Source organism: Hyla sarda, chromosome 10, assembly GCF_029499605.1.
Source record: "Hyla sarda isolate aHylSar1 chromosome 10, aHylSar1.hap1, whole genome shotgun sequence".
Taxonomy (NCBI): Eukaryota; Metazoa; Chordata; class Amphibia; order Anura; family Hylidae; genus Hyla; species Hyla sarda.
In genome coordinates, this window is record NC_079198.1 from 47,375,749 (window position 1) to 47,394,298 (window position 18,550).

Below are 18,550 nucleotides of genomic sequence, written 5' to 3' on the forward strand. Positions count from 1 at the left end.
GGTACTCTGTGATCTGGTACGTGATTCAACTGTTCTAGGGTATGGTTGTTTCCTACCTCTCGGTCTATTGTTTGCTGATGTGTATTTGTGCTTAGTACCAATACCAGATTGATTACTGGAATCAGAATAGTATCCTGTTCCAGAGGATTCTGATTCTGAAGGTCTTTGTTGTGTAGCTCTATACTGGGCTACTCTATTTAGGGGAGGATTATTTTCTTTATATGAGTATACTCTGTTTGTAACAAAATCTGTAAAGTCTCTGACGTATTTATTATGCTTTCTTTCTTTCACCTCATTTTATTTAGTTCCAAATTCTTTTGTAATCTCTGTTCTAAATTCACAAAGTCTGGATTGGTAGATAGAGTTTGTATCTGCTTACTCTCTGTATCCAATTGACTAGTTACCTTCTGCAGGTAACCACATTCATACTCTAGGAGATAATTAATAAGTCTCAAGGAATTCTCTGTTTTTAATTGTTCCCACCCTTTCAGAAATTCTTCGTCGTCTCTATGAGCGTTAGGGACTAATGTGGATCTCAAACCTCTAAACCAGTTTTTGTTGGTAATAGGTTTCTAAACTAGATACTTCCCACCAAGCACGTATATAAGATTTATAGGTTTTATTTAAGGTTCTATATGCCTGCTGTATATCCACTTGATTCAGTAGCAAATTTACAATGGAGAAGACGTGTGAGGCTTCAGAATTGAAATTGTCAGCATTCATGGGCTGTGACAAAAAACTGGACATTGCGGGACTCACGGGAAATGTGTGGATTATTATACCACTATTGTAATACTACCAAAAAGATTCCCAGGGATTCCGGGGCAATATCACTGTCAACAACCTTTAGGGGTATAAAATAGTATACATTATAAGACCACGGCTACATGTATAAAATACACTAATAATCAAGTAAGATCTGGCTATTAATAAATAATGAAGAATAAGGACTTGGATCCAGATCAATAATAGCGGGGTCGTTCGGTTCTACATGAATGATAAAATGTACCTAAAGTCAAGACATGTGTGATATATCTGGTCTACTACAATAACATCAAAGATAGGAACATACATACCCATTGAGTGGTGGCTGCCCTCCGGTGTGCGCTGTTGGTGTTTGCAGAATGCATATGGATGATCCCTCAAAGACAAAACACCACAATATATAAACAAATACAAAAAAAAAAGTAAATATCAAACATTATAATATATATATATATATATATATATATATTTATATATAAATAATATCAATATGCAGATTGTTTTATTGAAGTAATGACTTTCAAAATCAAAGTGATTGCGTTAAAAGATAATCAGATTCAAATTTGGAGTCTATAATACATGTTATATAGTACAGATGACAACCAGTATGAACATCTATATAGAGCAATGTATACACTATTCACCATTATATATATATATTGTGAATTCGGGTAGAAAACAGACATTGTGCACATCTACAATCTTGTATAATGATCTGATAGCTTCTCAGCATAATATCAAAAACTAACAGGTTGTTAGTATACATTTTTGATCAAAAAGTACAAGCCCACTCGCCAAGGCCACCTATTTAGAGTGGGTCCCTAATGTCCCTAGCATAAAATGCTGTAGCACTGGCCGGCGACCACCACCGCAGCGACACCAGTGCCCACGGGGGGGGGACGACCCACTGGCAGAGCGGCCCCAATGACACTCAAACCAGTCTATGGGCCGAACCTATATATATATATATATATGTTTATCCCACATATTGGGCTTATTCCATCAGGTTACTTATAACAGCTCAATCTGAACACTTCTGTCATGAATGTGACAGTTCATTTTATAAACAATAAGGGGGATATTCCGCAGCCGCAGCCACCGCTCTAAATGGTTTGTTTACAAAGTCTGCTGTCATGTGCGGCGCAGGAGATTCACGTGATGTGCGTGATTACTAATTGAGACTTAATTTTAACATCAGACATATGTCCTAATGCACTTTAACACAAAGCACATCCAAAGTAATTGCACTATTGCAAAAACAGAGTACTGCAGTACCACTTAGGATGTGCTTATTGAACTAGGTAGACAGTCTGGAATTTTAAAGCACAAGTGTTCAAAGTTTAGTTTAATATTTTAACTTGGATCATCAATAAAAGTTATATTTTTTAGGGGGGGGGTTTCTAGTTTAGGGCTTACCCCTTGGGGGGTGACCCCTAAAGGTTGTTGATAGTTACTTCAAGCACAACACCATAATTCGCTTATTGTTACTCCTTGTGACTCAGCAGTGTGGGATGCTGCCCAGCAATAAGCTATAGTCATCTAGTATGGGTACAAATGTAGTTTTACACTGGTAGATGAGGAGAAAGAAATTTCTGCTTTCCAGGCGCTCTCCATGGGAATGTCTCAGCTGAGCGGTACCACCAGGTACCACCGAGGTTGACTCGAAGTATTAATGTAAATGAAGGCTTTATTGACAATACAATACAAACAATACAAAACAAAATAAAAAAATCAAACAGTATCAGACAATGTGTTTCTACGACTGGGACCTCTCTTTGTCAGGTCATGTGAACCAGACTGTCCAATGATCTCATATAAGGGGGAAAAAAAACTATATATATATATTGTAGCAGTGTGGCAAGGAAAGGGTGTATTTCCCTTGCTAACTCTGGAGAATCCACCTGTGGCCTGATTAATGAGGTATCAGGAAGGGGAAGTGTGTTTAAAAGGAAAGGAAACATAATAGTTGGGTCTCTCCCTGGGAAACAGTATGTTGCTGTAGGGGGAGACACTCGGGCCCTGTTGAGGAAGCACACAGCTGGAATCTGTGAGTGGCCCCAAGTGACAGTGTGAACTGTGAGTAAAACAGGTTGCAGTGGCACATGTTTTATGCTGGCTGAGGGTAGCTCACCAGTTAGTAGTCAGGGCATGCTTACATGTGTAGTCAGTGACCAGACGGTCTAGGACTTTGGTTTGTTCCTGAGTTATGTTTTGTTTTACCTGCAACCTTTGTAAATAAAGCTGGCGAGGTGCCCGATTTTTATTCAGAACGGTTGTCTGGCGAGTTATTGCGAGGAAATGTGTCCCGTGGCAAGTGACCAGGACGACCCCAGAGCTAATTCCCAAGGAGGAATCCTTACAATATATATATATATATATATATATGTATGTATATATATATACATACACACACACACATAGTGGGGAAAATAAGTACCAATTGTGCAAGTTCTCAAACTTAAAAAGATGAGAGAGAGGCCTGTAATTTTCATCATAGATATACCTCAACTATGAGAGACCTAATAAAAAAAAATCCCTAAAATCCCATTGTTTTGATTTTTAAATAATTTATTTTCAAATTATGGTGGAAAATAAGTATTTGGTCAATCTCAATACTTTGTTATATGCCCTTTGTTGGCAATGACAGAGGTCAAACGTTTTGTTTAAGTCTTAAGCCCATTCCTCCATGCAGATCTCCTCTAGAGCAGTGATGTTTTGGGGCTGTCACTGGGCAACACAGACTTTCAACTTCCTGCAAAGGTTTTCTATGGGGTTGAGATCTGGAGACTGGCTAGGCCACTCCAGGACCTTGAAACGCTTCTTATGAAGCCACTCCTTTGTTGCCCGGGCTGTGTGTTTGGGATCATCGTCATGCTGAAAGACACAGCCACGTTTCATCTTCAATGCCCGTGCTGATAGGAGGTTTTTACTCAAAATCTCACGATACATGGCCACATTGATTCCTTCCTTTACATGGATCAGTCGTCCTGGTCCCTTCGCTGAAAAACAGCCCCAAAGCATGATGTTTCCACCCCCATGCTTCACAGTAGGTATGGTGTTCTTTGGATGCAACTCCGCATTCTTTCTCCTCCAAACATGAGGAGTTGAGTTTTTACCAAAAAGTTCTACTACAGATTTCATCTGACCATATGACATTCTCCCAATCCTCTTCTGGATCATCCAAATGATCTCTAGAAAACTTTAGACGGGCCCAGACATGTACTGGCTTAAGCAGGGGAACACATCTGGCACTGCATGATATGAGTTCCTGGCGGCGTAGTGTGTTACTGATGGTAGCCTTTGTTACTTTGGTCCCTGCTCTCTGCAGGTCATTCACTAGGTCCTCCCATGTGGTTCTGGGATTTTTGCTCACCGTTCTTGTGATCATTTTAACACAATGGGGGAGATCTACCGTGGAGCCCCAGATCGAGGGAGATTATCAGTGGTCTTGTACACTGCTCCTTCGACAGCTCTTTGGTCTTGGCCATAGTGGAGTCTGGAGTGTGACTGTTTGAGGTTATGGACAGGTGTCTTTTATACTGAGAAGTTCAAACATGTGACATTAATACAGGTAATGAGTGGAGGACTCAAAGAAGAAATTACAGGTCTGTGAGAGCCAGAAATCTTGCTTTGTTTGTAGGTGACCAAATACTTATTTTACCAAGATATTTATCAATTAATTCATTAGAAATCCTGCAATGTGATTTTCTGTATTCTTTCCCTCCATTCTGTCTTTCATAGTTTAAGTGGACCTATGATGAAAATGACAGGCCTCTCATCTTTTTAAGTGGAAGAACTTGCAAAATTGGTGACTGACTAAATATTTTTTTACCCACTGTATGTATGTGTATAATTATATATACACCCTGTTCCAAATTATTATGCAAATATTTTTCTCATTTACCTAAATTAATGTAAATAACAGTCAGCATAATTCTCATGTTATAAACTATTAAGAGTACAATTAACATTTTATTGAACAAACCTCCTAATGATAATAGTATTTTTTTTAAACATAAGAAACTTACAATGCACTGTTCCAAATTATGTTTATCCCACACGGTGGAAACACAAGCGTATTGAAATTCACAGGTATTAAGCGGTTAACACCGCAAAAAGGAGTGAACACAGTAAAAGAGTTACGTGAAGCAGAGGCCCATTGGATTTTAAAAACACGGGCACAGGATAATGCAGGTCTTAATGATAGAATAGATTTGGGTACTTTCTTGTAACTGTTTTTTGGTTTTAAATTAAGTTCTTTTTGTAACTGTTTTTAAACCCTTGCTTGTTGTAATCCCTCCCGCCTCTGACGTCACCTGTTGTAGGTGGTGATATACAGGTGAGGGAAGCGGTGAGAGGGAGGGTCTGTTGAAGCGCGCAAGCGTGAAACAATTTGCTCTGCTATGATGGAGATGCCCGGCGTGCCTGCAGTGCACACTGAGCAATTCTGAGCTGCTGCTTTGCTGTATGTTAAAATTGTGTCCCTACTCTGCCCCCCTCGACATGGGGAGGGTCGCGCATGCGCCGCGTTCCGTACACCCGGAAGCGGCGTTCTCCCCCCGGCTTCACTCGAGCTGTGGGCCTACACAAGTAAGAAGACGGGCTGCATGAGTGAAAAGCCGGGGGTGGGAGGAAGGGAGGGACGGATGGTGTTTTTATTCACAAACTGAAGGAACAAGATTTTCACTCATGCAGCCAGTCTTCTTACTTGTATAGGGCCGCAGCTCGAGTGAAGCCGGGGGGAGAACGCCGCTTCCGGGTGTACGGAACGCGGCGCATGCGCGGCCCTCCCCACCAGACCTAGAAAAAGGAGTTACACCACGAGGATAAGTTCATGAATATTCATGAGCCGGGCGGCCGCTCCACCCAGCTAGAATGACGTGTAGCCGAGTCCGAGATGATAAGACCTCCCACTGAGTCCCAAGCCAGGGAATAACAGAAAACTAAAGATAAAGATATCTTAAGGACCGCTGAACCATTTTTAACCGGGTAAGAAGCGTTTTAATCAGGATCACCCACACTACAAGCCTGTGTAACAGGTTTAGTGTGGGTGATTCTGATGACAGATTTCCTTTAAAAAGGGGACAAAAGGTGACCCCGGAAATTATAGGCCTGTTAGTTTAACCTCTATTGTATGTAAATTGTTTGAGGGTTTTCTAAGAGATGCTATTTTGGAATATCTTGATACAAATAAATGTATGACTCCATATCAGCATGGATTTATGAGGGATCGGTCCTGTCAAACTAACCTGATCAGCTTCTATGAGGAGGTGAGCTCCAGACTGGATCAGGGGCAATAGCTGGATGTCGTATATCTGGATTTTTCCAAGGCATTTGATACGGTTCCACATAAACGGCTGGTGCATAAAATGAGAAGGATTCGGCTGGGGAGAATGTGTGTAAGTGGGTAAGTAACTGGCTCAGTGATAGGAAACAGAGGGTGGTTATTAATGGTACTTATTCTGACTGGGTAACTGTTACTAGTGGGGTACCACAGGGGTCCGTATTGGGTCCTGTCCTATTTAACATATTCATTAATGACCTTGTAGAGGGGTTGAGTAGTAAAGTAGCAATCTTTGCAGATGATACTAAACTCTAAAGCGGTAAACACAATAGAGGACAGGGCACTGTTACAAATGGATCTGGATAGGTTGGAGGTTTGGGCTGGGAAGTGGCAGATGAGGTTCAACACTGATAAATGTAAGGTAATGCACATGGGGAGGAAAAATCTGGGCTGGCATTATGTATTAAATGGGAGCACACTAGGAACGACTGACGTGGAAAAGGACTTGGGAGTTTTAGTTAATAGTAAATTTAGCTGTAGTGAACAGTGTCGGGCTGCTGCTGCCAAGGCAAATAAAATTATGGGGTGCATCAATAGGGGCATAGATGCCCACGACAAGGAAATAATTCTACCGCTGTACAAATCACTAGTCAGACCACACATAGAATACTGTGTACAGTACTGGGCACCAGTGTACAAGAAAGATACAGTGGAGCTGGAGAGGGTTCAAAGACGGGCAACCAGGGTAATACGGGGAATGGGAGGACTACAGTACTCAGAAAGATTATCAGAATTAGGGTTATTTAGTTTAGAAAAAAGAAGGCTTAGGGGAGACCTAATAACTATGTATAAATATATCAGGGGACCATACAGAGATCTTTCCCATGATCTATTTATACCCAGGACTGTATCTGTAACAAGGGGGCATCCTCTACATCTAGAGGAAAGAAGGTTTCTACACCAGCACAGACGAGGGTTCTTTACTGTAAGAGCAGTGAGATTGTGGAATTCTCTCCCGGAGGGGGAGGTCATGGGGAACTCTGTAAAAGAATTTAAAAGAGGTCTGGATGCATTTTTGGAGAATAATAACATTACAGGTTATGTATATCAGAATTATAGGGACAGAATGTTGATACAGGGATTTATTCTGACTAGCATATTTGGAGTCGGGAAGGAATTTTTACCTCTAGATCCCAACTACAGCGAGAGATCTCGGGAGCGGCTTTCATTCAAACTGGTCTGTGGCAGGCAGACCGCCGCGGTGACGTATGCCAGTGTCTTTTACCACCCGAGACTTGCGGACCTCACCATCTATCCTCAGGTGACGATACAGTGGGACTTGTATCAGGCTGGTAACTATAACCCATCCATCTTATATAATATATCAGGATCCCATACTATTTACGGGACTTTAGAATATTTCTGGACTATCAGTTACCGGATTACCGAAAGTGACATCAATTTCATATTTTTCTATTAATGCTAAATATCGGTGTTTGTTTTTATTGTATTTGCAAGTTATAAGTACGTATATATCTTTTTTCCTCAGCACAAGGGCCCTGTGCGATGAGGTCAAGTTGCAACAATTGATATTTTATACATTTTAAATAAAATTGTATCTTATAATTGAAGCACGATCCAGTGATCTATTGCAATTATATACACTATCTTTCATCTATGTATCAGGTAACTGATACTAGTCTTGAGGAGTTGGTTACTGTTTGAAAATATTGCTTTAAATTTCTAACACCTGGTGTTGTACACCTCCTTACCTCGGCTAGTTAATTGTGAGCTGCACAACCTTTTATTTTGTATCTATTGTAATTTACAAATATGCTTAACTCTCTGGCACCAAAAATATGTTTCCGGTGGAGTACCCCTTTAGTAGTGCGATGATCACGCACGTTTTCGTGAAATATTTAATGTTTTCATACCTCGTCCAAGGCATTGAACTATTTCACTCTTTTCGGCAGCAGATCTCTAACCTTTTACTTCCCCATATTGCTTGAAAATGGTACTGCTTAATAATGTGGAACACCCACCTTTAGTAGTTTTTCCTTAAACTGGGCACACCTGGCAATCTCATTATCACAGGTGTCCGAGATTGTTTTCAGTACGTGTACCCGTGCAGAAGCCGCCTGTTGAATCTATTTTTGTTAATACCGCCCGCACAACCATCAGGATTGGTACACAAAATTAGTAACACTCCAATCAATGCATTGATTATGTAACACGGAGAATATGTTTCTAATACATTATTGTGTTATATTCATTTGTTTTACCTTTCCAGTTAATATATTTATTTTAGCAGGTTTTTCTCCCTTATATAAGATCATTGGACAGTCTGGAACGCATGACCTGACGAAGTGGGGGTCCCGCCCCTCTAATGGCGTTGTCTGATACTGTTTTATTTTTTATTTTGTTTTGTATTGTTTTTGGCAAAGCGTTCATATACGTTAATACTTAGAGTCCACCTCGGTTTGTGGTACCCCTGTGGAGAGTGCCTGGAAAGCAGAACTTTCTTTCTCATCTACCAAACTATATTCCCTTTAATTACCTTGTAGAGAGATTGCATAGTAAACTATCAATCTAATGATAGTAAACTCTGAAGTAGTTAGTTAACCTCTTAAGGACCCAGGACGTACTAGAACGTCCTGGCACCCTGGGCTTTAAGGACCCAGGACGTACTAGTACGTCCTGGTGTTTCTTCGGTCTCTGCCGCGCCCCGTGCAGAGATCGGAAGCGGATGCCTGCTGAAATGCTTCAGCAGGCATCCAGGGCAAACGCAGAGGGGGGCCATGTAGGGAAATCACCCCTGCGATCTGCGGCGATACCGGGCTGATCACCCGACTGCCCGGTAATTTTGCATGAGGTGGCAAGCCGGCCACCTCCTCCTATACCCTGCAATCCGTTGGTTAGTTAACCGACCAATCGCAGAGGGGGGGGGGGGCGGTTACTTCCCCTGGATGTCCGGAGAGGACGGGAGGAAGACCGGAGGACGCGGCGGGGGACGGGGGAGTGCTGGGGACCGGCCCCGGTACTTACCTCGTCCATGAAGACCCGGATCCCGGCGATGAAGATGGCGGCGGCGGCGACAGGTGAGTGGATCTTCAGCCGCGGTCGGGCCCTTTACAGCAATGCACGTCGCCGTAAAGCGACATGCATTGCTGTAATGGGACCCTGTAAATTAAAACTCCCAGCATGCCCAGACAGCCCTTGGCGTCTGGGCATGCTGGGAGTTGCAGTTTTGCAACATCTGGAGGCCCACAGTTTGAAGACCACTGTGCCCTTCCAGATGTTGCAAAACTACACATCCTCAGCATGCCCTTACTGTCCAGACATGCTGGGAGTTGTAGTTCTGTAACATCTGGCCCTTCAGATGTTGCAGAACTACAACTCCCAGCATGCCACTACACAGTGGTCCCCAAACTGTTCTCCTCCAGCTGTTGCGTAACCATTACTCCCAATATGCCCTTCGGCTGCCTGGGCATGCTGGGAGTTGTGGTTTTGCAACAACTGGAGGCACACTGGTTGGGAAACACTGTCTGTTTCCTAACTCAGTGTTTCCCAACCCGTGTGCCTCCAGCTGTTGCAAAACTATAACTACCAGCATGCACTGATAGACCGTGCATGCTGGGAGTTGCAGTTTTGCAACAGCTGGAGGTTCCCCCCCCCGAACCCCATTTTAAAGAACAGGGTACATTCACATGGGCAGGGGGCTTACAGTGAGTATCAGGCTGCAAGTTTGTGATGCAGCAAATTTTGCGCGGCAGCTCAAACTCGCAGCGGGAAACTCGCTGTAATCCCCCGCCCGTGTGACTGTACCCTTAAAACACTACACTACACTAACACAAAATAAAATAAGTAAAAAACACTACATATACACATACCCCTGCACAGCCCCCCTCCCCTCCCCAATAAAAATGAAAAACGTCTGGTACGCCACTGTTTCCAAAATGGAGCCTCCAGCTGTTGCAAAACAACAACTCCCAGTATTGCCGGACAGCCGTTGACTGTCCAAGCATGCTGCGAGTTTTGCAACAGCTGGAGGCACCCTGTTTGTGAATCGCTGGCGTAGAATTTCCCTATGTCCACCCCTATGCAAATCCCTAATTCAGGCCTCAAATGCACATGGCGCTCTCACTTCAGAGCCCTGTCGTATTTCAAGGCAACAGTTTAGGGCCACATATGGGGTATCGCCGTACTCGGGAGAAATTGCCTAACAAATTTTGGGGGGCTTTTTCTCCTTTCATCCCTTATGAAAAGGGGAAGTTGGGGTCTACACCAGCATGTTAGTGTAAAAAAAAAAAAAAATGTTACACTAACATGCTGGTGTTGGCCTATACTTTTCATTTTGACAAGAGGTAAAAAATTTTTTTTTTTTTTTTACATATGCAAAAGTAGTGAAACCCCTGTGGGGTATTAAGGCTCACTTAATTCCTTGTTACGTTCCTCAAGAGGTCTAGTTTCCAAAATGGTATGCCATGTGTTTTTTTTTTTGCTGTCCTGGCACCATAGGGCTTCCTAAATGCAACATGCCCCCCAAAAACCATTTCTGAAAAACGTACTCTCCAAAATCCCCTTGTCGCTCCTTCGCTTCTGAGCCCTCTACTGCGCCCGCCGAACACTTTACATAGACATATGAGGTATGTGCTTACTCGAGACAAATTGGGCTACAAATACAAGTATACATTTTTCTCCTTTTACCCCTTGTAAAAATTCAAAAATTGGGTCTACAAGAAAATGCGAGTGTAAAAAATTAAGATTGTGAATTTTCTCCTTCACATTGCTGCTATTCCTGTGAAACACCTAAAGGGTTAAAATGCTGACTGAATGTAATTTTGAATACTTTAGGGGGTGCAGTTTTTATAATGGGGTCTTTTGTGGGGTATTTCTAATATGAAGACCCTTCAAATCCACTACAAACCTGAACTGGTCCCTGAAAAATAGTGAGTTTGAAACATTTTTGAAAAATTGCTGCTGAACTTTGAAGCCCTCTGGTGTCTTCCAAAAGTAAAAACATGTCAATTTTATGATGCAAACATAAAGTAGACATATTGTATATGTGAATAAAATAAAAAAAATATTTGGAATATCCATTTTCCTTACAAGCAGAGAGCTTCAAAGTTAGAAAAATGCTCAATTTTCAAATTTTTCACCAAGAAATGATGCAAGTTACCACAAAATTTTACCACTATGTTAAAGTAGAATATGTCACGAAAAAACAATCTCGGAATCAGAATTATAACTAAAAGCATTCCAGAGTTATTAAGGTTTAAAGTGACAGTGGTCAGATGTTCAAAAAATGGCCGGGTCCTAAGGTGTAAAATGGCTGGGTCCTTAAGGGGTTAATCTAATAGAGGACAGTGCCATGTTACAAATGGATCTGTATAGTTTGTAGGCTTGGGCTGAAATATTACTTTATTTTTCATATTTATCAACAAGTGAAAAAAATGCGAAATATTTCCAAAAATATTTTAAAAATGTGAAAGTTTTATATAACACCTTAAGGACACAGCCCAATTTAACATTAAAGGGGAACTCCGGTGGAATTTTTTTTTTCCAAATCAACTGATTCAAGAAAGTTAAGCAGATTTGTAAATCACTTCTATTTAAAAATCTTAACCCTTCTAGTACTTATCAGCTTCTGCATACTACAGATATACTACAGAGAAATGTGTGAAGTTCTTTCGTGCCTGACAACAGTGCTCTCTGCTGACACATATGTCCATGTCAGGAACTGTCCAGAGCAGGAGATGATTTCTATGGGGATATTATTCTAATCTGGACAGTTCCTAACATGGACATAGGTGTCAGCAAAGAGCACTGTTGTCAGGCAGAGATGATATTCACAAATGTCTCTGTTTTAGACAGCAGCTAATAAGTAAGGAAGGATCAAGACTTTTTAATAGAAGTAATTTACAAGTTTGTTTAACTTTCAGGCACCAGTTGATTTGAAAACATTTGTTTTCTACTTGTTTCCACCAGAGTTCCCCTTTAAAGGGGTATACTAGATTTAATTTTTTTTGACTATGTTACAAGGGCTGTAAAGTTAGTGTAGTTCATAATATAATGTCTGTACCTGTGTTTGATGGTGGTCTCGCCATTCTTATGTGATCTTTGCTCCAATGTTTATTTTTTGCAGCATACAAAATTTGTGTTGTCTCAGGTTTTCCCAGGTTGTAGTGTGGCCTGAGACATTTCATCACTAGTCAGGTGATGAATGGGAGCCTGTCCTTGCTTCAATAGGTGGAGCAACTGCTGGGTGGGCGAGAGATCATTCTGCAGGGAATTGTAGTTTTGCCACAGCTGGAGGCACCCTGGTTAGAAAACACTGGTCTATTGTTTGCAGCATGGTAGGGAGCTCAGGTGTGCTTCAATTGGTTGGGTGGCTGTGTGGGAGGGAGAAAAGTGACCTCACACAAACAAGGGATCAAGGGACTTGTAGTTTGAGGAAGGGAACTCCAACAAGAAATAGCAATTTCAAAAAAAGATAGCAGCAAGGTTATGGTGGACAGCAATTTAGCTTCAAGACAAGCACGGATCCTTCCAAAGTATGTCCATTACTGTCAGGCAGGTAAGTACTAATATCACCTTATGAGGATAACTCCCTTTAAGGACAATGCAGTTTCATTTTTGCACCTTTTGTTTTTTTCCTCCATGCCTTCTAAAATCCATAACTTTTTTATTTTTCCATCCAAAGACCCATATGAGGGATTGTGTTTTTTTTTTACGTGACCAATTGTACTTTGTAATGACACCTTTTATTTTACCATAAAATGTTTGGTGCTATTGTCTACCATTACTGGCGGGTCCCTGGTCCACTGCTCATTTTCTGCCCAATACCATCACTACAGTGAAGCATAGTGGTGGCAGCTTTCTGCTGTGGGAGTGTTTTTTAGTGGCTGGGAAAAGGAGACTGGTCAGGGTTGAGGGAAAGCTGATTGCAGCAAAGTACAGAGATAATCTTAACAAAAACGTGATCCAGATTGCTTAGGACCTCAGACTGGCTGAAGGTTTAACTTTAAACAGGACAAGTTAAAAGTGATTTGAGGACAACTCTGTGAATGTCCTTAAAGGGGTACTCCGGTGGAAAACAATTTATTTTAAATCAACTGGTCCCAGGAAGTTAAACAGATTAGTAAATTACTTCTATTAAAAATCTTTATGCTTCCAGTAATTTTTAGCAGCTGTATGCTACAGAGGAAATTCTTTTTTATTTTATTTCTTTTTTGTCTTGTATCAGGCTCGTATCAGGAACTGTCCAGAACAGGAGAAAATCCTCATAGGAAACCTATGCTACTCTGGACAGTTCCTGACACAAACAGAGGTGTCAGCAGAGAGCACTGCAGACAAGACAAAAAATAAATTAAAAAAGCAAAGAATTTCCTCTGTAGCATATAGCTGTTAATAAGTACTGGAAGGATAAAGATTTTTTTAGCAGAAGTAATTACAAATCTGTTTAACTTTCTGGCACCAGTTCATTTAAAAAAAAAAAAGTTTTCTACCGGAGTACCCCTTTAAGTGGCCCAGCCAGAGCCCTGACTTGAAGTCAATCAAACATCTCTGGAGAGACATGAAAATGATGTCCACCGACATTCTCTATCTAACTTGACAGAGCTTGAAAGGATCTGCAGAGAAGAACGGCAGAACATCCCTAAATTCATGTGTGCAAATCTTTTGGCATCATACCCAAGAAGACTGGAGGCTGTAATCGCTGCCAAATGTGCTTAAAGGGGTACTACAGTGTAAAAAAAAGATTTCAAATTAACTGGTGCCAGAAAGTTAAACAGATTTGTATATTAATTCTATTTAAAAATCTTAATCCTTCCAGTACTTATCAGCTGCTGTATACTACAAAGGATGTTGTATTTCTTTTAAGTATGACCACAGTGCTCTCAGCTGACACCTCTGTCCGTATCAGGAACTGTCCAAAGCAGGAGAGGTTTGCTATGTGGATTTGCTTGTACTCTGGACCGTTCCTGACATGGACAGAGGTGTCATCAGAGAGCAATGTGGTCAGACTGAAAAGAACTCCAGAAAGAAATACAACTTCATCTGGTGCATACAGCAAGATATTTAAATAGAAGTCATTTACAAATCTGTTTAACTTTCTGGCACCAGTTCATTTGAAGAAAACAAAAAAAATTCCACAGAGAACCCCTTTAAACTAAGGGTCTCAATACTTGTGCCATTGGAATATTTATATATATGTATATATATATATATATATATATATATATATATATATATATATATACACATATACATACACACTGTATATATATATTTATTTATTTTTTCCAATAAATTATCAAATATTTCTAGCATTCTGTTTTTACATTGTCAATTACAGGGTATTGAGTGCAGAATGATAGGGGCAACCTAAATTTTATTTTAGCACAGGTCTGCTACATAACCAAATGTGAAAAATGTATGAGTCTGAAAAGTTTCTGAACACACTGTAAATCTGGGGTTTCTGAAGTTCTAGTAGTTAAGGGGCGGCTTTCCTAACAAAACAGATGAATACAAATGATTTCAAATAATAAAGGCTAAAAGAAAGGACATACATGGCAGAGGTGAGTATATTCCACCTTAAGGGCATTTCTCTATTATTTTTGGTCTCAACATTACCAAACCTAGTCAGCCAGGGTAAGATTGGAGCCTTCTCATTCAAATACCTATAACCCTTTGTAATTCTAGCCTTACACTCAATTCATTCACTAAGAAACTTATCTTTATATGTTTTTACAAGGTGACTAATACAGAATAAACATGACCTACGCAAATTAAATAGGGTGAACAAACCTCCATAGAGATAGAGGGAGAAGAGGAGGATGATGATGATGAAGAAGAGGAGAGATGAATAGTATTAGGATCTTCACAGGAAGGTGCACAGGAAAATGGTTTAACACCAGAGTCAGCTAAATGGGTAGCAGGAGAAGCAGGGGATGGAGTCATATTTCCAAGTATGTCATGAAGCTGATCTAAAGTGATGTACTAAAAAAATAAAATAAAATACAGCAAACAGGTTACAAAACAATTCAAAGATTCCTAATACCTAGGAGAAAATTCAATTTCATTCAGAACCATCCGCATAAACACAAAGTACAGTGGAAAAAATGTGTGCTAACCACGACATATTTTTTCAAATATGGATACAAAGTTGAGCATTGCTAAGGCTCATGCCAAACAGCTTCTTGTGTTGTCGTGCACAGCCCAATAACGTCATACAAGTACTCCAGGATGATTGTGGTGGTGGGTATTTAACAAATCTACCATTCTGTCAAGTCCCAAAAAATATAAATATATCTCCTTACGTTCTGCCACTTCTCAATGCCTCCGTTGACTTGCTGCAGTCCCTAGTGGGTTCCTCTTCTGCGATGTCCCGCCTCGGCTAGTGACTGCTGGGCGGCAATCTGATGTATTAAACCCTAGCCCGGTCTTCTTTCATGCGCTGAGGCTCAATATGTCAAATTGCCGCTCAGCAAATCACTGGCTAAGGTGATTGCTGAGCCGCAGCATGACATGCTGACCACAGGGAACCAGGAAGAGGAGCCCATCGGGGACCTCAACAGGACAACAGAGGCACAAGGAGAGCAGCAGGAGTTAGTTTTTTCTTTTTTTAATATCCGACAGAATGCTAACTCCTGTAAATCCAATTTTATCACCCCATATAAATAGAAATGCTGTACAAGTTTTACAGTGATGCTTAGTACATACTGACTTCTCATGAAGTATACATTGCACAACAATTATGGGTCATGCATGCACATAACGGCTGTCATACTAACAATGCTGCATTTGTCACATACATTGTTAAAGCTAACACTTGTCTATGATAGAAAATCAGAACATCAGCTTTCTACACACACCTGCATGTGGCAAAATTATTCATCAGCCTCACTAAGGAGCTAACAGCATATTGTTTTAATAAACCAGTATGCAGTAAGCTCCTGATCACCATCTACTTGTGGCTGTATAGGAGTAATAATTTTAATGACACAAATGTTCATTCCGTCGAAAGAATTAATGTGTTCCTTCTTTCAGTGGAGTCCAGAATTTGAATTTCCGCTGTAAAATTTTTCAGGAAATTCTGCAGTGTCCATGGTGCAGCAGAATCCCATTGAAGACAATGTGAGGCTGTTGAAAAATAATTTCTAAGCATAATTTATCTGCTGGGAAATTCCGTAGTATGAATGTAGCATTAGAGTTTTAATAGCACAAGTAATGGCAATCCTGGGTACCTCTGAGTCAGCCAAGAGCGATGTGAGAGAGGGGAAGGGGTGAGCATAAGGCAAACTGCTGCACAAGCGAAGAGCATCAGCCAGGCACAGGTATTCCTAAAAGCAAGTAAAGCAGTAGAAAGGAAAAAAGAGCAAAAGCCAACCAGAAAAATAAAGAAGCAAATGCAAAGGACCCACAAAAGGTCAAATAGCAGAGGATAACTTAATGCACAACATGCTGTCAGAAGAAAAAAATAAGTACATCTTGTGTGAAAATTAAGGGAAGGGAAGAGTCTTCACTGGCTACTAAATGTGCTACATATACAGTTGCCCATTGCAAACTTATTGTTAGAATGTACCAATTTAATGACAGGAATAGAATTCTAGTGACTTTTCATCAGCAGGATTTATCAACCAGAGTCCAAAGAGTTCTACTACAAATCCAGACAACCCCTGTAACAGGCTGGAGGGCATTTATCATTGTTTTGGCATGCTTTGGGTGATTTTCCAGCTTAGAAGGTTGTGCACCTTATTTTTGATGGTTTGTGCTTGCTTTGTTATTTTGTATTGTTGCATATGGGGGGGGGGGGGGGGGGGTGGGCATGGCTGATTGTGCGCCAATACATTTATTACCTTTATTACATTTATGCACACAAAACTGTGCACGTATTCAGCACTTCTTAGTTGGTGTAGAATGTAAGATTTATTCATGACCTTTCCCCTGTTGCATTATCCTTTTAAAAATTTATTATGCTGCATGCACGACTTCTTAATGGGAAACTGTAAGCAGATTTTACCCTAAATAAAATTGTTGGCAACATGTTCTATAAGGTAAAATGAGTGTTTTTACAATAATAATAATAATAATAATAATTAATTATAATTTATATAGCGCCAACAGATTCTGCAGTACTTAATTTTTGGGTACAAATAAAGACAAGTACAGTGTCAGACATTACAATATTACACACTAAATATTCAAACAGGAGGAATGAGGGCCCTGCTCACGAGAGCTTACAGACTATAAGGAATGGGCTTGAGACAAAAGGGCACATAAAGTGCTTTATTGATACAATGGTCCTGCCATGTTTTATAAATAAAGAAGGTTACATAAAGGAGAAGGCCAATTGGGGAATGTTATAGGCCTGCTTGAAGAGAGGTGTCTTTAGGGTACATTTAAAACTGTGGATGTTGGGGTTAAGTCTGAGGGTTTGCTGTATTGCATTCCAGTGAACCGATGCAGCGCAAGCAAAGTCTGGGAGATGGGAGTGAGAGGTTTTGATTATAGAAGATGTTAATTTTTGATCATTAGCAGAACGGAGAGCACGTGTAGGAAGGTAGACAGAGATGAAGGAGTTCATGTAGGGAGGTGCAGCACTGTGGAGAGCTTTGTGGGTGTGAGTGAGGATTTTGTACTCTATTCTGGATTTAATGGGTAACCAGAGAATGACTGACACAGGCATCGGTGTAAGGCTAGAGAGGAAGATGTGTCTGGCTGCGGCATTGAGGATGGACTGGAGAGGGGAGAATTTAGAGAAGGGAAGGCCAAAAGTGAACAGTTACAACAGTCAAGGTGAGAGTGAATCAAAGCAATAATAGAGTTTTTGAGGTTTCAATTGTGAGAAACGAGCGGATTCTGGAGAAGTTATTGAAAAGCAGGTGGCAAGAAAATGGAAGGGATTGAATATAGGGAGTGAAAGAGAGATCAGAGTCTAGTATAACTCCAAAACAGCAAGCTTGCTGCTTGGGAGTTATATTAGTACCACACAGAGATAGAAATGTCAGGTTTAGGTACATCAGTTCCCGATGGAGAAAATAAGGAGGAGATTTTTTTGTACTCACCGTAAAACCTCTTTCTTGTAGCATTCATTGGGGGCCCCTTACTGATGGGTATATGCTCTTGCCACTAAGAGGCGCTGACAAGTCTGCTCCTCCCTGGCAGGATATACCCACCCACCTGCAGTGAAGAAATCAGTTTTGTCATAAAGCAGTAGGAGAAGGCAACAAAGACATACGTTCGAAGGACCCTAGAAAGGAATCCCGGAGAAACAACCCAAGAACCGGAAGGAATAGTCCGGATAAAGATGAAGAAATGGGTGGGTGTGGTGTCCCCCAATGAAAGCTACGAGAAAGATTTTACGGAGAGTACAAAAAAATCTCCTTTTCTCGGTCACTCTTCATTGGGGGACACCTTACTGATGGGACGTACCAAAGCAGTCCCCAAGGGATGGGAAAAAAAAAACACTAGAGAAAGGAATCAGTTCCGAGACTGAAC

At 40.8% G+C, this 18,550-nt stretch overlaps 1 protein-coding gene across 20 annotated transcripts in view; it reads right to left on the reverse strand.

Moving 5' to 3' along the window:
* The window catches only part of PHLDB1 (pleckstrin homology like domain family B member 1), a 727,524-nt gene that overhangs the window by 214,453 nt on the left and 494,521 nt on the right, over window positions 1–18,550 (reverse strand). For 13 of the 20 annotated variants that reach the window (XM_056544025.1, XM_056544034.1, XM_056544038.1 and 10 more), the window contains 2 exons: window positions 16,297–16,392; window positions 14,858–15,049 (listed from right to left, as the gene is read on the reverse strand). The exons of 3 other annotated variants lie outside the window; for them this stretch is intronic. In XM_056544025.1, coding sequence (XP_056400000.1) covers window positions 14,858–15,049; window positions 16,297–16,392 — 288 coding nt within the window. The remainder of the gene's footprint in view (window positions 1–14,857; window positions 15,050–16,296; window positions 16,393–18,550) is intronic. 4 more of the 20 variants (XM_056544036.1, XM_056544033.1, XM_056544031.1 and 1 more) reach the window with 2 other exon arrangements.